A 23,072-nucleotide genomic window follows, 5' to 3' on the forward strand; every position below is an offset into this window, starting at 1 on the left:
TTTACTCCTCACAGTGAAGCACAGCCTGAGGGGAAGCATTTAGGTCCACTCCTGCGGGTTGGCGCCAGCATAGTGGTCCTAGAGATGGCTACTAAGCCAACTCTGCCTTAATTAGTTCTCCTAATGAGCTTTTGTGAGACCCACAGAGCTACTCAGTGAGTTGGGGGACAGTCTGGCGGCGGTCATGCCTGTTTTCTTCCCCCCCTTTCCCCCCTACACCCAGCAGTGCAGAAGGCAAGATGGGTTTCAAGATTTATTCCAGCTGCCACACTCGTGCAGCTCCAGTCTAAAAAACACTGTACAAAGCATCAACACCTTGAGAAAAAACACCAAAAACAAAATACATGGAATCCAGACAAAGGGAAACAACATAAGCGCTACCACAACATGGGTTTGGTGATTGAACTACGGGGGAATCCTCGCCAGGACCATCATGGTCCCACATCAGTCGGAGTCGCTGTCGCTTTCCGCCTCCTTCACGTCCACGCTGAATTTGTACTCCTGGTCGCAGCCCATGTAGGCGTCGCTCATGAAATACAGCGTGTAATTGTGCGTCCCCGTGGCTGGGGCCACGAAATCCAGCTTCACCTACACAGTGAGGAAGAGCTGGCGTTAGGGTGGCAGAGGAGAGACCGGGATCCCATGTGGCTTGCCCAAACCACGTCCGTTTGGGTGCCGGCCACCCCCCTGCCCAGTCCCGCTCACCTTGGCTTTCTGCTGCAGCGTCAACCGCTTGATGGAGATGAGGCTGTTGGATTTGGAGTCACCGATCACCACCCACCAACCCTCCTCACGTTTCTGCAGGAGAAGTAAAGAGTTAACGGGCTGGGAGCAGCGGGGGACAGTCTCCTTCCATTTCTGCCACCCCAGTGTCACCAGGTTCAGCACCTACCTGGGGAAAAAGGGGAGCGATGACAGGCCCAGTGACCTCTTCTTCACGCTCCAGCTGCACCAGCACCACCACGGGCCCTCCACTGGCAGAGAGAACCGAGACGGAGGGTCAGGGCATCCCCCCGGCACCAGCACAGTGCCGAGGGGACCACGCCAGCCCTCCCCACCTCACCTGCGGATGCTCTCCTTCTCCACCACCTCGTAGGAGAGCTCGATGTTGGGGTAACGGTTACAGAATCGAGCGACGTCGGCGATCTGAGCATCTGAGAGCTGCAGCAGGGCATTCCGGTCCTCATCCTCCATCTCCATGATGTCGAAGACACTTTCCACCCCCTGCAAAGAAGAACATTTTCAGCCCTGCGCTGACCCGGGGCTCCTCAGTGGGCGAGGGCAGGACCGCAGCGTTTCCCCCCTAAGTTTTACCTTGTCTGTGCAGCGCTTGATGTGCTCCGAGGTGAAGTGAGGCAGCTGCTTGAGGTAGGAATCCTTTGACCACATGGCCTGCGTCACCATCTGCGCCAGCTCCATGGCGGCCAGCGCGGGGCTGAGCCAGCCATTACTGGAAAGCACATCCACGCAGGCCTGGATCAGCCGGATCGCCTGGACAGGAGGGACGGGGACAGGTCAGAAGGCAGTGACACAAAGCAGTGACACAAAGCAGTGACACAACGCAAGGGGGGCAGGTTCTCACCCGCCCCGTCGTACCTTGCTGAGGATTTCCTCGGTGTCCGACTGCAGCTCGGCGCTCAGCTGCATGCGCGACAAGTGAGCCTGCAGCAGGAGGTTGGTCTTGACGTGGGGATCGTTGAATTTGGGGTTGGTCAGCTTGTGGGGAACTTTTTGGGCCAGCTACGGCAAGAAATGATAAACCCATCAGTGCTTTAGTCCAAAACCACAGGCAGCTTCCTTTCCCCGACCCTGCAGGAACCCACGTCCGGCCCCAAATGTGACACGCTGCCGCTCACCTGCCGCAGCAAATTGTCCTCGTGGTGCCTGATGGGGATGTTCTCGTACTCGGCAGCATTGGAGATGATTTCAATTAGCCCTCGCACCTTGGTCTTGGCGTTGAGGGACATGCTGAAGAGCTCTGGGGAAGGTAGAGAGGTAGAGGGGTCAGAGAAAACCAGGCAGCATTAAACCCCACAGTACAAGAGATGCCTTCAGGCAGACGGCACGCAGCCTCGTGCTAAAGGATGGAGTTGTACACACCCAACCACGCACATGGCACCTTCTCTCCATCGCCCGGGGCACAGGGAGTGATGCGGAGAGAGGACAGAGAGCAGGAGCTCGTTCCTCATGGAAGCCCTTACCGATGGTGGTATAGTTGATGTAGTAGTAGGCAGCGATCATTCCCAAGTTCAGAGGAGCCACGTCCATCTCGTCCTCGATGCTGATGCACTTGGACTGCTCCAAGTCGCTGAGGGTCTGTTCCACCAGCTCGGAGAGGTGATCCGAGAGATGCCTGTGGGACACGCCTGCGGGTACAGCAGCATTGCGATGGGGCTCGGCAGCTCCCCAGGAGAAGAGCTGCTCTTGTGAAAGCGGAGCCCACAGGCAGAGGGTCCCCAATATCCTCCAACCCTGTATCCACCGGTGCAGAACCCCGCTGCTCACCTTGCAGGTTGTAGTAGTTTGGATTCTGCGTCATCCTGCGATACAGGAACGTCCAGGTGAGGTAGTCCACCGCATCCTGCTTGTTTTCGATGGTCTTGGTGACAATCTCGGCATTGAAGTGATCGTGCATGCAGTGGTCCAAGTGCGATTCCACCGGCAGGGGCTCGTAGAGGAATTTCTTGAAGAAATCCTACAGCAGGGCAAGAGTAGAGGGAAGGGGTAAACAAACCCCAGCACTCCCAAAATCCCTGAGCACCTCCCAGGCAGCAGGGCTCCGAGTGGGGGTTATACATCTGCCAGCCCAAAGCTGGGAGAAGAAATCCACACCCCAGGCAGGAGACAGGACATTTGCAGGCCAGAAACGGCGCCCCGCTCCTCACCCACCTTCTTGGATCCCTGACACATGATGACACAACGGCCCTCGTCGTCCTGCAGCGGGCGATTAGCGTGGCCCACCATCTGCAGCACGTCGTAGATGGGATAATCCACATACCTGGGACACAGAGAGAGGGTTTTAACGAAGCTCCACGGAAAGCTACTACCGCTCTCCAGTGTTTCCCAGCCTCTGCCTGGACAGGGACGAATCCCTTTGGGATTAGGGATACGTTTCCCTCATGTTCAGCGCAGCCTGAACTAGCAGGGTGGACACCGAGGGAAGCCACGGCTGCAGCGCAACACACTCACGCGTGGATCTTGCCATTGTAGTACTGCGTGTCCATGATGATCACCAGGTGAGCGGCGATGTTCATACCCCAGCAGAGGCTGCGGGAGGCAACCATCACCTGAACCGCACCTGAAACGTGCGGGGGGAGAGCAGTCAGCCCGCGGGCAGAGCAACTCTCTGGGTCACAGGAACTGGGGGGAGAAAGATCTGGGGGTTCTGCACTGCCGAGCTCCAGGGAATAGGGTTTATGGGTAGATGAAGTGGTGTGTCCCCATCCCACCCTGCTCACCGGAGCTGAACAGCTGCTCCACCACTCGCCGTTCCATGGCGGTCAGCCCCTCGTGCAGGTAGCCCACCCCATTCACAAGCGTCTCCTTCAGCGTGTTGTCGTTCAGTTTGTCCAGGTACGGTATCAAATCCTTCTCTGCGCAGTGTAGGAACCTGCCGGAGAGAGGGGGAGTGAAGAGACCGCTGACAGGCCCAGCAAGCCTGTCCCTCGTTGATGTCACATCAAAGAGACCATTTCCCATCTCTATTTGTCCCTCAAGCCCAGCAAAACAGCCAAAAAATTTGTCCCTGCCTCAGTCAGAAGAAGGACACAGGCCACAGCACTGTTACCTTTGCCTCTGGACATCCGAGGCACATGTGGTGAGGATGTTGATGGCCGTGAGCCGCGTCTGCTTGCGGGACGGGACAAAGACGATGACCGGCTTTTTGGGCGAGTGCTTCATGATGGCATGGTAGACGGGCTTGGCCATGGACAGCAGGCGAGTCTGCGTGTGGCTGATGTTGAAGCCCTGCAGGGGAACAGGAGCAGGCAGTGATGCTGTCTGGAGACCAGGGAGAAGGAAAAGGAGATGAGGTTGCCCAATCCTTACCTGAATGTGCAGCTCCAGGGGCACAGGGCGGACGTTGGGGTGGAAGTTGAAGGTGGAGGTGGCGCTGCAGCCCAGCCAGTGAGCCACGTCCTTGGCGTTGGACAGGGACGAGCTGAGGGCCACGATACGGATGGGTCGCTCGATTTGGGAGGAGATGTAACGCATACGGGAGCAGATGACCTCCAGCACTGGCTGCAGGCAGGAGAAGACAGGTTGTAGCAGGAATAGGAGGGGAAGGCTGAGCTCTTCACACCGCAGCCACCTCTCCTGGCTGAGCTCTGGTCAACTTCAGCCCAAGCACCCTCAACCAGGGAGACCCCAGTGTATATCGCTCCTGAGGTTCCCAAAGGATATTGCCCTCCTATCCCAGCCCACCCTGCAGCTTGGGGAAACTCCCAGCAGGAAAAGCTGACCAGACATTAGGAATGAGCAACCATCCACCCCAAACTGTCTCTACTACTGAGACTAAACCGATGACGAGCATCACTCGAATTAGCAGCTCCCTCCTCCCCTGCCAGACGTACCCCATTTTCGCCCCCAATGAGATGCACTTCGTCCACGATGAAGAGGTTGACGTTCTGTACGTTCTTGCGCTGCTTCCAGCGTCGCGAGAGGATGTCCCATTTCTCAGGGGTGCTGATGATGATGTTCCCTTTACCCAGCAGCTTCAGGTCGGTGCTGGTCTCCCCCGTCAGCAGGACCACCTTCTTATTGAGACGCTCCTGAAACTTTTCGTACCAGTCTAAGAAGACCTGCCAAAAACACAAGGGATGCTGTTGTTAACCTCAAATTCAAACAAATCCTACCAAATTCCCGGAGAGACACACATGCACACACGGACATCAGCACATCAGCAGTGGGACAGTGTCTCTTTACTCCCTCAGAGAGACCACAATGAATTAAAAGACTCTGGAGTCATCCTGGGGGATGTGACAGCAAAGAAGGGATGAAGAAAAGTGAAACAGGGGATGAGGAAGCAAATCTAAGCTGGGGTGAGGCTCCAGTTCTCCGCAGGATGCCGGGCTTACCTGCTCTGCCAGGGCCTCCATGGGGGTGATGTACACACAACGTCCCTCCGAGTTCTGGAGCAACATCCTCAGGATGGCAAATTCAGCACAAATGGTCTTTCCGCTTCCCGTGGGGGCACCCACAAACACGTTGTCGTCGCTGTTATAAACCGTGTTAAACACTGGGGACAGACAGACAACACAGAAGAGAGCAGTTTAGCAAAATCTCCGCGGATTTCTATCAAAGCTCTAGAAACGGGCAGGGAAAACACAGCCTGCACAAGGAGGAGCTACAGAAAAGGCTGTTTAAGAGTTTTAGTCCAGGATCGACTGAGCAAAACAGGTTCTAGTCTGTCACAGTAGCTCCCAAGTGTGAATTCCCTATTCTGGCTAAGCCCAGGCAGAGAAACACAGACAGGGCAGCTTTGGTTCACTCAAAACTCCATCCCTACAAGCAGCACAGATGGAGAAATTTGGTTCCAGCCGGCTCTGTGAACCTGAGCCACGGTGTAAGCACAGACACAGCTTCCAGGAGCAAACCCGCTGCCGCCAGACAGCCCCAGACCGGCTGCTCGATGTACTTGAGGAATACATCAGATACTTGGGCCCATAGCGAAAGATTTCAAACCTCTAAGGCTCAGGAGGTAGAGGGGATACGCCACGTGAAGAACTTCTGTAGAAAATTGTGTGAATAAACCCCACCCCAAAAAACCAAGGCTACGGGACTGTGAATACCAAAAGGGCCAGGGCTCGTTGAGAGGCAGTTTGGAGGAGGCGAGCAGAGGCGATACCCACCCTGAGTCTGGATAGGGTTGAAGAAAGGGAACTTGTCCTGGTAGAGGCTCTCGAAGGCACTGTTTCGCAGAGCTGACACGGGCAGCGGCTGCAGATCCAGCAGCTCGGTCGGAGGAGGATACTTCTCAGGGAGGATCAGGTGGCGGAAGGAAACCGGCAGCTGGGTCTCACAGGCTGTCAGACACACACAAAAAAAACATTTCCATCTCCAAAAGCACTCCAATGGTTTCATTTCTGAGTTCCTTCTGCCAACAGGATCCCCAGCCCTGCTGTCACTCAGAAGTCGGAAGTCTTTTGCACAGCACAGCACCAGGAGAGGGCCTGAACTACCCCCTCGGTCCCCAGGGAGAACCGCTGCTGTAAAACCGGGGTGCTCCTGGCAGGATGAGACTTACAGAGCCAGCGATCGGAGACCACCCGGATGAAGTACTGCGGGGGCAGTGGCTCGAACACGGGCACGAAGAAGGTGACAAGGTGCTCGTCCTGCGCGTACTTGGCTTTCAGCAAGAAGTACTCGTGGTGCAGAATGACTTCACTGTCCACATCCTCGACCAGGATCCAGAAAGCTTCGGATGAACCGTGTACCTGAGCAAGGGCAGCTGTTACCTTCCTATCAGAGTCTAGATTCCCTTCTTCCAAACCTGCAGGAGCTGAACACCAGCCCTCCCACAGCAATCCTACCCCAGAAGTGCCTTCTTTCCCCCCAGCATGGTATTTAGCCTGGTGATATTTAGCTGCGTAGCTCACCTTTTCATCCCACTGGAAATCAGGGGCAATGGTGAGCTCTACTTTCAGGGTGGAACGGGTAATAGGCTGCAAGTGGACGGAGAGCTCCAGCTTTGGAAACAGATGAACGTATTTGTGGATTGTCTTGCCCATCTTGGGCATTCGGATCAGTTCCCCTGCAAGAGAAAGGTGCTGCCATCAGGACAGAGGGACAGAGTGACCAACAGCTCCCAAACCGAACAGTATTCATTATCGGTGATCCAAGCAGCCGGAAGGTGCCAGGGCAAAGCCTCTGTCCTCCTCAAGCTGTTCAAAGACCCTCACCAGTTCTGCCCCTTCAATCAGACAGGAACAAGCCTCCCAGTTTCTGGGTCAAAACACGGCAGAGGAAAACAAGAGGCAGACACCTCTCCCTGCTGCATTTGCCCGTGTGCCCTAATGAAATTCAACAAGGGCGAGTGTAGGGTACTGCATCTGGGGATGAATAACCCCACGCAAAGGTACAGGTCAGGGGCTGACCTGCTGGAGAGCAGGTCTGGGCAAAGGGTCCTGGGAGTCCTGGGGGACAACGGGATGCCCATGAGCCAGCAATGTGCCCTGGTGGCCAAGAAGGCCAATGGCATCCTGGGGGGCATCAAGCAGAGTGTGGCCAGCAGGTGGAGGGGGGTCACCCCCCCTCTGCTCTGCCCCGGGGAGGCCACATCTGGAGCGCTGTGTCCAGTTCGGGGATCCCCGGGTCAAGAAGGACAGGGAACTGCTTGAGAGGGTCCAGCAAAGGGCTGCGGAGATCATGAGGGGACTGGAGCATCTGTCTTACAAGGAAAGGCTGAAGGACTTGGGGCTTTTCAGTCTGGAGAAGAGAAGGCTGAGGGGGGATCTTATCAATGCTTATCAATCCTTAAAGGGAGGGTGCTGGGGGGATGGGAACGGTCTTCTTTCAGTGGTGCTGTGACAGGACAAGAGGAAACGGGCACAAACTTGAGCACAGGAAGTTCCATTTCAACCTGAGGAGGGACTTCTCTCCCGTGAGGGCGGCAGAGCACTGGCACAGCTGCCCAGAGAGGGGGGGGAGTCTCCCCCTCTGGAGCCATTCCAAACCCGCCTGGAGGTGTCCTGTGCCACTGCTGGAGGTGCCCCTGCTCTGGCGGGGGGTGGCACTGGGGGAGCTCCAGAGGGCCCTTCCGACCCTGACCGTTCTGTGACTCTGTCTCCATACCTATTTCGTTATGGTTCAAGTCGTAGAGCCGTTCAAACGGGAAATTCTTCTTCTCGATTTTCTTCACCACTTCTTCAGGCAGTTTCTTAAACTGGCGCAAAGGGCACATGGACTGCCACCTGCGAGGACACCGTGGGGTGAGACAAGCAAAGAAGCAGAGAGAAAGCCTTCAGAGCACCAGGTTCCCCACACTGCCAAAGACCAGCCCTCGGTCAGACACATGGAGCAGCTCCTTTACACCCCGACAGGCACAAACACTCTCCTTCCCAAACTCTGCAGACCTAGCCAGGCTACATTGAAGAGTCTCACCCAGCCTGCAATCAGCAAATACCTCCGAGATCTCACTTACATCCGTTTGTCAATCATCTTGCAGAGGTTAAGGGTCTTGTCGGTGAGCTGGGCCCAGCCACGGTTCAGGACAATCTCGAAGATGGCACGCATCAGCCGCCCAGCAGACTGGGGGAACAGAGAGCAGCTCTCAGACTTGGCTGCCATCGTCATATTTAACTCTTCCTCCCTTTCTACCCATTTTCCTGCCCAGCCACATGATAATGAAATGGTTTGAGGACCTTTTAAAGACCACCTCGTTCCAACCCCCCTGAAGGACACCTCCCCCCAGCCCAGGTTGCTCCAAGCCCTGTCCAACCTGGCCTTGAACTCCTCCAGGGATGGGGCAGCCACAGCTGCTCTGGGCAACCTGCACCAGGGGCTCACCACGCTCATCGTAAAAAAAATTCTTCCTTATATCCAACCTAAATCTATCCTCTTTCAGTTTAAAACTGTTATCTCTTGTCCTACCGCTACAGACTCTGGTAAAAGTAGAAGAATAAGGCTACCCTGTAGTCCTCTAGCGCTGAATTACTTTAATTACAAATTAGAGACTTCAATGAAGATCTAATTCCCATCCTGACATGGGTCAGACCTTCTCACCGCTCACAGCTCTAGTTATTTTCAAAGCCATTTATGATCTCAAACTGAATTTTGGAGGTGCAAATAGCTGTCCGAGACTGAGACACGGCTGGACTGCACGCACCTAAATGGAAACAGAGAGGCTGCAGGCACGTTTCCTCACTCACCTGCGTAACATACACCATGTCTGCCATGAGAGCAAATCCTTCCAGCTTCAGCTGGGAGATGAAAGCCTGGAGGAGCACGTTGATCTGGGGAAGCAGAACAGAGAGAGTCTCAGTGCCCTCTGCACCAGCACCTGATCCCAGTGGGCTTTGACATGTGGCGGGACAGAAGTGATTAACGGGGATGGACTGTCTTAGGCTGCAGGACGGCGAGCTCAACCAGAGACAAGAAGCACTTGCAGCTCTTCAAGCATCTCTTGACACAGTCCAGGATGTCCCACAGAGGAAAGAGAACAGAAAATCCCCCCCCAAGTGGCATTTACCGTCACACCTCTCCTGCAAAGATCACTGCTCCTCTCCAGACAGGCAGAGAGTTCCCCTCGAGGGGGCAGACAGGACTCACCTTGGCACTGGGCTCCTCTATGCTCTCCTTCACCGGGATGGGAACTCGCTCCAGCAACTTTTGAAGCTCCAGCTTCTCCTCCTGCAGAAAACCAAGGCAGGAGAGATGAGAACGGTCCCTGACAGGGCAAGCTCTACATCTTCCCCAGCAGCATCAAGAGCGATGCCTCAGGGCTGCCTCTCTCGGGATGCAAGTCTGGCTCCATACCTCCCTCACAGTGATGTTCCTAAACTCCGACGACAGCGAGAAGACCCGAAACAGCTCGATTTCACTAAGGGTGGGTTTCAGGAGCTGATTGTAAGTTTGCATCGTCTCGTTGGTGATATAGTAGTGGCTGGCAATGCGGCCCAGCTCCGTCACCTGCCATGAGGACAACAGCCAGAGTGAAACAGCGAGAAAGACACCCGACTGTTCATGGCACAGACAGAAGATGCTGAACAAGAACCAGGCTGCAGCAGGGGAGACATCTCCAGACAAGCTCAGCGTGAATTCTCAGGCTACAAATCACCCAGGAAAGCTGCTTTACCTGGTACACAATTCCACACATTACAGCCTCCCCTTTCTCATCTCACTGCCTCTGAAGCAATGAAAATGCAACGGGAATGTGAATTTGCCTAGGAGGCAGCAGCAAACACACAACAGTGACAGACAGAGGGTCAGGTTTAACACCAGCACTCTCTGTGCCGGCAAACAGCTCTCTGGAATCACAGACGTGCACAAGAGCAGGTCTGAATGACGCAGCACGCCCTGGGATCCGTATTTAATCAGCAAAATGCCTCTTGCATCCTTTCTCCCAGCCAGAGGATGCTCCCGTCCAGCTCTACTTGATCACAGTGCCTCTCCCAGGTCCCGTCTCACCTGGAAGTTCCCCGTCTTCTTGTCGTACTTCACCAGGTTGTTCTTGTCTAACATGAGGGCTGCAGTGTGAACCAGATCCAGGCGGCGCTGGTCCAGCAGCGGATCCCCCTTCAGATCATCGTGGGATATCCCGTAGAGAGTAGGGGAGCGCAGCATTCGGATGTACAGGTAGGTGTAGCCCAGCCAATTCACTGCATCCTGAGGAAACACCAACACACCGTAAGAGCTGATGAATACGCCTCATGGCAAGCAAGAGCGACGCTCCGGCTTGGAGCCCGGTGCTCCCAGCACTAGCATAGGACACATCCGGCTCAGCCCAGCTGAATCCTGCCAGGTCAACATTAAACCAGAGCTTGGAAGTCCAGCTGTGCCACACACAACTCTTCTCCAGGATCAGAAAAATATTAAGGAATTAAAAAACAAGAACGCACCCTCCACAGGCTGACTTCCCCAGCGTCCTTCTCCACGTGGAGAACTTTGTCTGCTCTGAATTACAGAAGCATCAACCCACTTCCCTGACACACCAGCCAGCCGTACAAGCTGGTAGTTCTCCCAGCGGTCCTTCCAGATCTCTTAAAAAATTGCTTCCCAGGCACTAAAGGTTGCAAGTTTCTTCGCTCCTGTACAATGGTGACATCCCTCCCCAGCACAGATCATTCTTTGGCCCCTGCAATTCCCAGCAGCTCCCTGGGTGCAACAAAAGGCACATGTATGTGGGGAAAGCAAAGATTCGCACTCACCTTTGCGTTCTGGACATTCCCAAGCACAGTCTCTGCATTCAGCATGTCTGGGAGCTTCGACACCATCTGACTTTCAATGGGGAGCTGCTGGTTGAGCAGGGACAGGTAATACTGCAGCTCGCCATGGGATGTGATGAGGATTCCCTCTCCTTTGGTATCATACTGAGGCCTCCCGGCACGCCCCAGCATCTAAGAAACGAGAAGGTGAGGTCAGCAAAACATAAAAGCTTTGAAGTTTGGCAATTTCTCCTTGCTGCCATGCCCTGGGGCTTTACTGCCAGATTGTTCAGTCTGCTGTTACTTCTAGCTGGCAGGAGACACACAGAAATATCTCAGATGTGTCTGGGCAAGATACTGGGAGAGGAATCATTTGTCCTCTTCTCCTGCTGATCTGCTTCTCCTCTGCCCTCACAGCAGGGCTGTTCCCACAACAGCTGAGACAGTCTGACAGTAGGGAACAGGGAGCGACTGCACTGAGAAAATACAAATGCAGACCACAAATGTGGCTCAGCGGGAAGGGAAAACTCCTGTCCCGGGTCCTGGCTGCATCTTTGTTACCAGAACTTTACCTGGAGGATGTCCAGAGCACCCAGCTCAGTCCAGCGCCCCTTCTCGGGGCTGTACACCTGCGTCCCCTTGATGATGACGGTGTGAGCAGGCAGATTTACGCCCCAGGCCAGCGTGGCTGTGGAGACCAGCACCTGCAGGAGCAAAAAAACAGCATTCAGAGCCAGGTAGAAGCCTCTTCCTAGGGAAAAAAAGGATCTAAAGTGCCAGTCCTGACATTAGAGACATGCACAAAAGGGACAAAGACCGAGAACTGCGACTGTCTTGACAGCTCAGAAGAGGGAGGTCAGATACACAGCAAGATCTTTGCCCAAATTTCCCAGCTCACTGCACGACCCTGAGAAAATCCTTGGCCTTCCATTCATAACTGCCAAAAAATTGCTTGGCTGGGGTTTTGCCAAAGTGGCAACTGCGGAGGAGACAGCCGTCTCTGGGACAGCTTTAAACATTCAGCAAGGCCTAGAGGAGAAGTTTTTGTCCTCTCCGCTCCTGGCTGTGTGCTTTTAGTTTCTATTCTTTATGTGAAAATCAGGGCTGCCTTCATCGGGCACCAGCATCGGTAGAGCAGGACAGGGGTTGGCTACGTTTATCCTCTTGATTTTGCCCAAAAGGCTGTTGGAAAACATGGCTCGAGTACTTCTTGTGAAGTACCTACCCCAAAACATTGTGATTCCTCTTGGGAAGTGAGGCTCACCTGAATGTGTTTGTCAGCAAACAGATCCTCCACCAGTGTCCGGTCCACGCGTGTCATCCCAGCGTGGTGAATGGCGAAGCCGTAAGGAAGGAGGTCCTTCAGCTCCAGGTTCTGCAGCAGAAATACAACCAGCTCTAGGTTTTCTACCCGAGCCAAGTAACACCAGGGAGAAAAGAAGCAACAGAAGGTAGCGCATATCCTAGAGGAAAAGCTGCAAAACTGCACCAAACTGGCAGCATCTCTGTAGCTGTGTTCCTGCTATCGCTGTGTCAGAACAGCCCCGTCCGGGTAATTACCTTGCACTGCTCAGCTTCGGTCCTCAGGACCTCGGTGGAGGCTGAGCCCTCCCGCAAGAAGAGGCCCAGAGTATCTTTCTCCAGACACATGTCCCTGATGGCCCGGGCAGTCTTCCCAGTCTCCTTCCTGGAGTGAACGAACACCAGCACCTGTTAAACAAGCACCCAGTTACCATCGCTGAGAGAGGAATCGCTACGGCTGCAGCCAGCAAAGATGCTTGACCCAACCCGCTCCTGGTGTTCAGGGTGGGAAGAGATCTAGAATTAGTCCAGGTGCCCTGTGAACCACGCACAGAGCTCCTGATCTAACAGGGTAGCATCACCAAGACTCCCTCATCCTAAAAAGATACGTTAATCAAGACAGCTGGCACAGAGAGAAAACCCATGTTCCTCCTTCCGCCATTGACCGCCCAAACCTACCCTCTTCTCCCCTGCAGCGTTTCTGCAGCAACAGACACTCAGAAGTCTTCACCAGCAATAGAGAAGCACCAGGATTAAGGAACAATAAAATAAAGTATCAAACCTGGTTCTTTCCAGCATGCTCCATAATCTTCTCATAAACAATTTCATTCATTATCTGGAAGCGTTTGATTGCTTTCTTCTCCGTAATACCCACATAGGTCTGCTCGAGGGGCACCGGTCGGAAGCTGTCAAGGGAAAAAAACAAGTCCATAAAAGAGCAAAAGAATGAAGAAACAAAGGTCCTGTCAAAAGGCATCCTGTATTTCGTGCTACCAAGTTCAACACGCTTCCTCTGTGCCTCAATTTACTCAGAGATTTGATGGCACCAGTTCTGCCCAGTCAGCTTAAACAGTAGGGGACAGTAACTCGTATTCCTGTTTCCTGGAATCCGTTTGCTACACACACTTGGGGAGCAAAAATGGTGTTTCAGGAACTACCATAATCCTATTTTAGGCTTCCTTCAAACAGCTTCTGCAGCACACTGGTACAGCAGAGTTTATCTGCCTTCCCTAAAGCATCTTCTTGCAAGTATGACAGCGCAGGAACCCTGGCACACATTTTGAGGCTGTATTTAACTACTCTAGTCCTGAACATGCATTTACCAGCACATCTACGAGCAAATAAATGCATGTTGAGAGTAAACTGAAGGCCCGGCGAGACCCTGGCACCATCCAACAGATAAACACTCAACTGCCTCCAGAGGAGGCAGGTCTTTCCCAGCTCTCAACAGCTACCCACCATCTGATCGTAAAGATCTCTCCCGGCTTTCCACGGTACCTGTTATCAAAATAGAACAAGCCTTTGGCTGGGTCCACTCTCAGGAAGGTAGCCACGTCCTCGTAGTTGGGGAGGGTGGCACTCAAGCCAACGAGCCGCACGTCCTCCTGAGTCATCTCGATGTTGCGAATGGCTCTGGCTACCAAAGACTCCAGGACGGGTCCTCGGTCGTCATGCAGCAGGTGTATCTCATCCTAAACAGAGGAAACGGGAACAGAGTAATCCCTGCTCCAAACCAGTTCTATTTACCCATTTTTGGTTTAGTTTCTTAGCAGCCCTGCTTGTGTGGATTGAGGCGTGCTCATCCCACAGCTCAAAGCCCAAGCCTCCCCGCAACCAAGTGCCAGAGACATCTTCAACCGCTAATACACGTTCAGGAACTGCAATGCCAAAAGATGCAGCACCCGTCATCGTCCCACCCTCCTCTGTGCCGGGGCTTTGCAGGCACCGGCGCTGCTCACCAGGATGACCAGTCGCACTAGTTGGGTATAGGTGCGTTCTCCTCCCTTGCGGGTGATGATGTCCCACTTCTCTGGGGTGCAGACAATGATCTGGGTAGCGCTGATTTCCTCCTTGCACAGCTGGTGATCCCCCGTCAGCTCAGCCACGTTGATGCCGTAAGTTGCCAGGCGCTAGGAGGAAGCCCACAGGCAGTTAAGTTGGGCAAATGCATGTTTCCTGGGGCAGTGTTAGAGCACCGCAAGCCCCGAGACACTCACAGACAGTTTCATACTTGTCCCAGTACAGTGGTGGAAGAAATGCGTGGATTTCATAGCCTACACTGACATCCAAAGCCCGCGTTGGCACACGCTCAGAGCCCAGTGGGTACAGACTACACAAACAGAGATTCAAAGCACAACCCAAACACATCCTCTCCAAACAAGCTTCTGCCAGAGCTTATAGCCTTCTGTAAGCATAATATAAGGAAGCCACCACAATAAAGCTCATCTTCGAATCATAGAATCTGGTTTTGGTTGGAAGGGGACCTTGAAGACCATCCAGTGCCACCCCCTGCCCTGGGCAGGGCCACCTCCCCCCAGCCCAGGTTGCTCCAAGCCCCGTCCAACCCGGCCTTGAACCCCTCCAGGGATGGGGCAGCCACAGCTTCTCGGGGCAACCTGCGCCAGGGGCTCACCGCCCCCACAGCCAACAATTTCTTCCCAATATCTCATCTCAGTCTCCCCTCTTCCAGTGTCAAACCGTTCCCCTTCATCCCATCGCTCCCCTCCCTGACCCAGAGTCCCTCCCCAGCTCTGCTGGAGCCCCTTTAGGCACTGGAAGGGGCTCTGAGGTCTCCCCGGATCCTTCTCTTCTCCAGGCTAAATACCCCCAACTCTCCCAGCCTGTCCTCCCAGCAGAGGGGCTCCAGCCCTTGCAGCATCTCCGGGGCCTCCTCTGGCCCCGCTCCAACAGGTCCACGTCTTTCCTATGTTTGGGGCTCCAGAGCTGGATGCAGTACTCCAGGTGGGGTTTCACCAGAGCAGAGTAAAGGGGCAGAATCCCCTCCCTCGCCCTGCTGGCCACACCACTTCTGATGCAGCCCAGGATACGGTTGGCTTTCTGGACCATCTTCCCCAACCTACAGTTCAAGCAGGGGCAGGACCAAACCTCTCCTTACCTTCCCAAAGCTGCCCACCATCTCCTGCACCAAGGACCTCATGGGTGCAATGTAGATAATCTTGAAATCGTCCACGTTGATGGTTCCATCGATATTAATGTGTTTCCCTATTTCTCGCAACATGCACATGAGCGCCACGTTTGTCTTCCCAGCGCCCTAGAAGACAAACAGAACCAGTCCCATCAAATTCGTGTCTTCTCCAGAGTAAAGATCAGCCTTTTCCACCCAAACAGATCATCCTGCTGAATTCTCCATCACCGAGGCCCCGAATATCGGGATCTTTACCGTGGGAGCACACAGCAGCAAGTTCTCATCTGACTCCAGCGCTGCGCGGTAGAGTTTGCTCTGAATACGGTTCAGCGTTTTAAATCCCTCGAATCCAGCCTGGGCGTATTTGGGCAACTTTTCCACCGAAACCAATTGCTGAAAAGGAAAACATCAACTTCAGCGCCTTTGTTTCAGTACCTCGCGGGCTGCAGGGCATATGTGAGACCTCAGAGACACCCTGGGGAGTAACAGGGTCATGTTGTCTCCAGATGGCCAGAAGAGAAGCCCCTGTGCCCACGGATCGGGGAGCGGTTTAGGAAGAGATCAAACGAGGCTCGTTAACTGGCCCGTGCACTCCAACGAGTACAAGTCATAGTTGGCTACACCATCAGAAAAGCAAATCCCCGCCATGTTCTCATGATGGGACAGATCAGACCACATTTGCGCTGCCAGCACTGATCAAAAGAGGCAATTTATCACAAGGCACGCGATGAATCAGCCAGATCTGTGGCCCACACTGCACATCACAGCAAGGAGGGAGCAAAAGCAGAGCCGAGAGCTCAGCACAGCAGCTAAACAGGACAGGGAAGCCCCAAGACAGAAACAGCCAGCACAGGATAGACACTCCAGAAGTGAGAAACTAAAAATCAGGAACCCTCTTCGGCCACGTGAAATCTGAGCTTAAAATAACGGTTCTTCAAGAAACCTGAGAGGGTGTCACAGTCACATCAAAGCCTGTTGAGCCGCAGGAAGTATCCGTCATGATATTCGCAACAACTCATAGAATCACAGAATAGTTTGGGTTGGAAGGGACCTTTAAAGGCCATCTAGTCCAATCCCCCTGCCCTGTACAGGGACGTCTTCAACTAGATCAGGTTGCTCAAAGCTCAAATAACCTGGCCTGGAAAGCTTCCAGGGATGGGGAATCTCCCACCTCTCTGGGCAACCTGGGCCAGTGTCTCGGCACTCTTAGCGTAAAACATTTCTTCCTTATGTCTAGTCTGGATCTCCTCTCTTTTAGTTTAAAGCCATTATGCCCTGTCCTATCACAACAGTGCCTGCTAAGAAGTTTGTCGCCATCTTTCTTATAAGCCCCCTTTAAATATTGAAAGGGGCTCTAAGGTCTCCCCGGAGCCTTCTCTTCTCCAGGCTGAACCCCCCCAACTCTCCCAGCCTGTCCTCCCAGCAGAGGGGCTCCAGCCCTCCCAGCATCTCCGGGGCCCCCTCTGGCCCCGCTCCAACAACTCTGTGTCCTTCTGCTGTTGGGACTCCCCGAGCTGGAGGCAGCACTGCAGGGGGGTCTCCCCAGAGCGCAGCAGGGCACAATCCCCCCCTCGCCCTGCTGGCCACGCTCCTGGGGATGCAGCCAAGGATGCCGGGGGCTTTCTGGGCTGCCAGCACACATTGCCGGCTCATGTCCAGCTTTTCATCCACCAGTACCCCCAAATCCTTCTCCTCAGGGCTGCTCTCCATCCCTTCATCCCCAGCCCGTGTAGATTCCGGGGGTTTCCCCCACCCAGGTGCAGGACACTGCTCTTGGCCTTGTTGAACCTCATGAGGTTCACATGGCCCCACTTCTCAAACCTGTCCAGGTCCCTCTGGATGGCATCCTGTCCCTCAGGCATGCCAACCGCACCACTCAGCTTGGTATCGTCCACAAACTTGCTGAGGGTGCACTACATCCCACTGTCTGTGTCACTGATGAAGATATTGAACAGTACTGGTCCCACTATGGACCCCTGAGGGACACCACTTGTCACCAGTCTCCATCTGGATATTGATCCGTTGACCACTACCCTCTGGATGTGACCATCCAGCCAATTCCTCATCCACCAAACAGTCCATCCATCAAAATTCCTCATCCACCAAACAGTCTGTCCATCAAGTCCATATCTCTCCAATGTAGAGAGAAGGATGTCGTGAGGGACTGTGTCAAACCCCTTACAGAACTTCAGACAGATGCCATCAGTCATCTCGTTACTCAACACGCCCAGTGCTAAATCAGAGGGAACAAAGCAGGTCACCTACCTCTTCTGAGCCAAAAGGCTTTGGCTTCAGGGCGGGCACGTGCACCTCCTCATAGCCCTTCCGCTGTCTGCGGAAGGAGCCGTCGGGGAGTTGGCATCGCTTGTTGGCCATGAAGTGACTACCTTGGGCAAACACCAGATCCTCCAAGTCCAGCACCTGCCGGGGAGCCAGTGCCTGGAAACAGCAACAGGAAAGGAGCAAGGATTAGGGAACAATGCTCTCCTGCCATTTTCACCCGGGGACTGAAGGAAAAGCAACTGCATCCACCTGGCAAGTGCCTCTTTAGCACATTGAGGGCTTATTCTTGGTATCTTCCTGCCCATGTCACTTCAAATACTCTTTTTGCACTTTGTGAGGATGCTTGTCAGAAGGGCTAGGAACAGAGTTTTACCTCTCCTCCTTGGTCCAGATCCATGGTCTCCAAGTCAGTATCCATCCGGGACTGACGAACACGCTCCCGACGAGAACGTTCCTCCTGTGCAGAGATCAGAATTCAGCCCCAGGTAAGAGCTGCCCAACCTCCTCCGTGGACCGCCAGACTCTCCTGTCACACACGGCCCCGCACCCCACGAGTCCGCACGACCAGAGAGCCAGACGCCACAATTTCATTCAAGCACAGGCATCCACGTAACCAGAGCCAATAATTTTTGGCAGTAGAAACCAGTGACCTCAAGGCCAGGACACAAACCTGCCTTCCAAGAGAGCAGATGAAAGGAAGCAGGGAGTGAAGACACACAAACCTGCAGTGCCCCAGCAAAAGCCCAGCCTGCTGCAGTCCTCAAACACAGAGAACCTAAACTGGCCCCTCACATCAACATAACCAGGTTTTTTTTCTAGCAACAAAGCAGGAATATGGTATTAATCCCCAAAAAACCCACAACCCAAATCGGTCACAGAACTGCTATTCTCCAAAGGCCAAGCAGAGCTAATCCTGCATGCCAATAAAGCTGTTGAGTGTCATATTTCAAGCCCAGGTAACGAGGAGCTGATCAGAGGCGACCAGGGTGTTTTATTGCGCTGAGCCTCGCATCGAGGAGGCCCAGAGGTGAAACGGTGCTGTTACAAGATAGTTAACACCAGTGTAAAAACGTGAAACTTGCATATATTGACATTTTCCTGGGAAAGCAGACATCTGAGTGACTCAAAAATAAGAAGTGGTAAATAAATTGCCCTCTCAGCTGAGTCTCAGCCATCACCTAAGCAACATTTCCCACGGTTTCAAGATCTCAGCTGAGTCAGCAGGCTCATCTCTCACGAACAGCAAACAAAACACACAGCCCAACGACGACCGCAGACAGCAGCAAGGATCTCACGATTCCTCCTCTTGTCCTGCCTGAGGTTCCCCCTAGCCTTACCCGGATGAGATCCTCCTTCTCTGTCTCGTGCAGCTGATACAGGAACTTCGACAGCTCAGGATCTGCTTCCATCTTCCCCATTATCCTTTCTTTTTCAGCTTCACTTTGCGCACTGGCCAGCAAAGTGCAGTACAGGACTGATGAAAGAAAATTAAGGGAACGCAGGTGAGGTTAAGGGTTGAACCAAAAGAAGGGAGCAAAATACAAGGGCCCAAGCTTCACACAGCAACACCGATGGCAGTTAAAAAGCCTCGGGTTGTATCAGAATCACGTCAGAACAGCAGGGAAACAAGGTGGGACAGTTAAAGCGAACGCCACTCACTCATCATCCGGTGCTGCCGCAGGACTTTAATGAAGTCGAAGGTGTTAAAGCCCAGGAGCAGAACAAGCTGGTTCTCACATTCCCGGTCATCGCTTGCAGTCTGGGAGGAGGAGAAACGAGGAATGTCTGGTTACCTCCGCACCCCACAGAACAAGAATCCCTGCTTCGCATAGAACTGAACTCAAGTGGAGCTAAACAGCAGCTACGCGCAAGATCAGGCGGCCACTGACCTTCAAGATCTCCAGCACTTCGTCCGCCTTCTTCTGAGAAACAATGGCATCATCGTAGAAACGGCTCAGCTGCCGCTGGAGCCAAAAGGCGTCAATGTCTCGAGGATGCAGATCCTTCTTCTTTGAACTCATCAGCTCACCCGAAGCCACAAGCTTTAAGAAAAACCCACAAAAACATTATCTTCCTGCCAGAGGAAAGCAAGCACGCGACCTTTGTGCTGTGGAGCAAGAGTTTGGGGCCTCTCTCTACCCAGGGAGACAAGCAGAGAACAAGCAGATGCAACTGTAAAGCTGCCAGACCCGTTAGTTTTATTAATGATCGTTTTGGCCTCCATCAGGCAACAGCTTCAAGGCTCCTCTTCACCCACAAATGACCTTAACTCCATCCATAGACCAACAGGATCCCTGACCGTCCTCTACACAACCCCAAACTACGTTTTACATGTTCCTCGGTGACTCACGTTGGCCGAGAGGGTGCAACGGACAACGGCTTCATCTCCCTCCATGTCATCATCGGATGCCTCATCACGCACTTCACCGTAAATGTCCTCATCACCTTCCTGTTGAAAGAAGAGTTCCAGTAAGCGGCTTTTGCGAACATCAAAGAGAAGCTTTTCCTCGACAGAAATTAATGATCTGGCAACAGGGGAAACGGCCTGCCTTGTGCTTTTAACATGAACATAATGCTGCTGCTCAGGTAGAGCACCACATGATAAGATTATTTCTACTCTCCACAGAGAGGTTTTGCCAGTGCCTCCTCCAACAATCTCGTATTTGTCTCTCTTATCGTCCTCTCAACCTTTTTCAAAAAACAATCCCAGGGAACATTTCTATGAAACGCTTCCAACTAGCGCATTTGAATGCCTCTCTTCCTCTCGATCTGTCAAGTTTCCCCACGGGATCTAAATATCACCATCTGTTTTCCATCGTACTGACTCATGATAAGCCTTGGATTAGCAGGATAACCAACAAATCCTCCCTGAGCCAAGAAGCTGCATCTATAATAATCCGGCTTCTCCTCCCCAGCAGAGACATCCCAGCCCAAGCCCGTGCCCACTTCCCAACGTGACAGAGTAAAACAGGACAAACGCGGTCCCTGCAGAACGGTTTGGAGCGAGGGGACAGGGCAGAGACTCCGCTGCCACCCTGCAGCCTCTCATCTCATACCTCCTCATCGGACTCGAACTGTACGTTCACCCCGTACGTCTCATCAATATTGTCATCTGCAAGGAAGAGTGGAGTTAATTCATTGGAAAATCTGGGCACCACGTGCAAGGTTCACAGATCCGCACACCCGCCCACACCTCGGCACATCCAAAAGATGAAAAGAATGTGGTTTGAGGGCTTGAAAACTGTCCAAACGTGGGTTTTTTTTGGCTTCTCCGTGTGCAAACACCACCCTGGAGCAAGGCTGGGTTTGGCACCAGTAACCTGACTTCCTGCCAGCTCCATCCCTGAAGCTGCAGCCCGCGACAACGCCTTCCCATACCCATGTTCTGGATTTCCTTGTCTCCACCGTAATCCGTGATCTTCTTCCCCAGGTTCACCAGCACATGGTAGCGGGTATCATCGGTCTGTCCCAGCAGCAGATCAATCTCCTTCCGCCTCTCCTTATCGCGCAGCTTCTCATTCTTCAGTACCGCCAGGACTTCGTCGGCGGCTCCGCAGAGGATGTCACGTGGCTGCAAAAGGAATAACACGTCACACGGAGAAGAAATTTGCTATGTGAAGGGTACAAGGCCATTTCTGGTCCCTCCCATTTCTGGACCCTCATATAGGCACCAAAAGGCCACCCCCGCAACTAAGGCTCCATCACAACGTCCCCAAGCCCAAAAGCCAGCACCGACAGAGCAAACCCTTCCCATGGGATTACAGGGAAGGATTAAAACATCCAAGGAATGGATCTTACAGGCTTTGAATCCTCTGCCGGAGCACAGACACCCGTCCTGAGGTGTCCCCATCCTCACCTGGTCCCCAAGAGCTGCCTGAATGAAGCTCAGCAACACCTCGTAGGTCTCGCGGGTCTCCTTGGTTTTGGGTTTGTAGATGATGCCCACCATCTCGTCGATGCCCTCAGAGAGCAGGGTGTAACCCTTCATCTTATTGATGTCATGCCTGTCCTCATCACGCTTCCTTCTCCTGGAAAGAGGGGCAGGAAGGAGAGCACCCGAGTCAGCCCCGCAGCAAAGCCCTTTCTCCCACTACTTCAAATAGAGCTAGTCTTTTTTATTTGAAAAACAAAGGAAAAAACCCGTATTTTTTAATCTTTCACTTTAATTTTAGTTTCCTGACATGGAACAAGTGGCTCCAAATGAAGAAAACAAGGTCTCTCCATCTTCCAAGTTGGCGGTTCTTAGTTTGCAGCCCTGTGCTCACACCACCAAAACATTTTCCACTACAAAATATCCCCAACACCCTTGAATTTGACCCCATTTACTGCCCTAAAACAAACCAAGGCTGCGTTATTCAAAGACGGGAATGAAAAATTAATTGCCCGAGGTGTTCTTCATGCAAATACAGTTCTGAGTCAGGGCTCTGCACCCCTCGGCTCTGAGCTGACACTCACTTTGCTCGTCTCTCCTCCTGCATCTGGGGTTTGGTCCTCTGGGCCTTGTCCCCCATGCGCGTTCCATCCAGTTTGCCCACCAAGGACAGGACTTCTCCCGTCGGCTCATCCCGACGGGTCCGGTCGATCAGCGAGCGATCGGCTTGGAGGACAAGGTTAGAGTTCTGGGAGAGAAAAGAACAGGGGCAAAAAGAATAAACAGGCGTAATTCCTTTAATATAACATGCTGCACGTTGCTCGAGGCACAAATTTGCATTTCACTTAACCGGGGTGGGTATTTAACACCCTCATCATGCGCGATTTTAGACTTTAAGCTGGGACTGAGCCACTCGGGCCCATCCCGGGGCTTGTTTCAGCCGGGAGAACCTCGCCCAGGTGCTCGGTTACCTCTCAGTGCCCGGAAAGTCCCGCTTTAAGGAGGAAAAAATCCAGAAAAAAAAAAAGAGAATTTTAGTCCTCAGAATCCTCTCCTGCCCCCGAGGAAGAGCCGGTACACTGATCCCCCCTCAGGCAGGCCGCTTTCGCGGGGAGACCCGGGGCCGCTATAGCCCAGGGCTAGGTTTAAAGGCACCCACTAGGTTAACGACACCGGAAAGGGCCCGGTACGGGGCCGGTGAGGCGCGGGAGGCCGAGGGGCCGGCGGGGCCGCACTCACCGCCTTGTACTCGTACTGCAGGCTCCGGGCGGTCACATCCGCCATGGCTAGGCCGGGCTGGAGGCCGCACCGCCGCCGCCGCCTTCGCCGCGCACCGGGTCAGGCCGCGAAACGGAACTTCCGGGTCAAGCGGAAGCGGGTCCCGTCCCCGCGGCAATCGCGACCCGGAAGCGCTTTCGCGGGGGGGACACGCTCCCCGCTCTGCGCCCCGGGCTGCCCCTCCCAGCATGCCCCGCGCCTTCCCCCGACTACAGCTCCCAGCATGCATCGCTGAGTCCGGTGAGAGGCGGTGACGCTCCCCCGCAGCCCCACTTTGATTGGCTGGCAGTGCTCCCCGCCCCAGCGCCAAGAGCTGGCCGTGATTGGCTCA

The 23,072-nt window shown here is 53.8% G+C and overlaps 1 protein-coding gene across 1 annotated transcript; it reads right to left on the reverse strand.

Moving 5' to 3' along the window:
- Positions 1-240: 240 nt before the first annotated feature.
- Positions 241-22,776, reverse strand: SNRNP200 (small nuclear ribonucleoprotein U5 subunit 200). Its single transcript, XM_082495783.1, has 45 exons — positions 22,703-22,776; positions 22,048-22,211; positions 21,449-21,620; positions 20,971-21,163; positions 20,649-20,704; positions 19,943-20,041; positions 19,482-19,634; positions 19,252-19,351; positions 18,930-19,066; positions 17,966-18,049; positions 17,575-17,748; positions 15,565-15,702; positions 15,280-15,435; positions 14,123-14,293; positions 13,662-13,855; positions 12,946-13,069; positions 12,423-12,572; positions 12,127-12,237; positions 11,435-11,566; positions 10,866-11,054; positions 10,126-10,323; positions 9,475-9,627; positions 9,268-9,348; positions 8,868-8,951; positions 8,141-8,247; positions 7,792-7,910; positions 6,597-6,751; positions 6,245-6,434; positions 5,850-6,023; positions 5,076-5,236; positions 4,572-4,799; positions 4,048-4,239; positions 3,788-3,966; positions 3,459-3,610; positions 3,190-3,298; positions 2,890-2,998; positions 2,506-2,695; positions 2,202-2,366; positions 1,857-1,978; positions 1,597-1,740; positions 1,315-1,491; positions 1,064-1,224; positions 893-974; positions 706-798; positions 241-588 (listed from the first exon to the last, which is right to left on the reverse strand). Exons 1-45 carry the CDS (start codon positions 22,745-22,747, stop codon positions 445-447), a joined length of 6,411 nt encoding a protein of 2,136 aa, XP_082351909.1. The 5' UTR covers positions 22,748-22,776; the 3' UTR covers positions 241-444.
- Between the last annotated feature and the right edge of the window lie 296 nt (positions 22,777-23,072).

This window comes from Vanellus vanellus (assembly GCF_965231255.1).
Source record: "Vanellus vanellus genome assembly, chromosome: 26".
In the NCBI taxonomy this organism is placed as follows: domain Eukaryota; kingdom Metazoa; phylum Chordata; class Aves; order Charadriiformes; family Charadriidae; genus Vanellus; species Vanellus vanellus.

What these genes read in the sequence shown, in the direction of transcription:
- SNRNP200 (XM_082495783.1), bottom strand. Translation starts at nt 22,747, where the DNA reads ATGGCGGATGTGACCGCCCGGAGCCTGCAGTACGAGTACAAGGCG. An exon ending in TGGAGGCCCTGGCAGAGCAG is followed by an intron (nt 4,800 to 5,075) that starts GTAAGCCCGGCA and finishes TGTTTTTGGCAG; the next exon opens with GTCTTCTTAGACTGGTACGA. An exon ending in TACAATGGCAAGATCCACGC is followed by an intron (nt 2,999 to 3,189) that starts GTGAGTGTGTTG and finishes TCTGTGTCCCAG; the next exon opens with GTATGTGGATTATCCCATCT.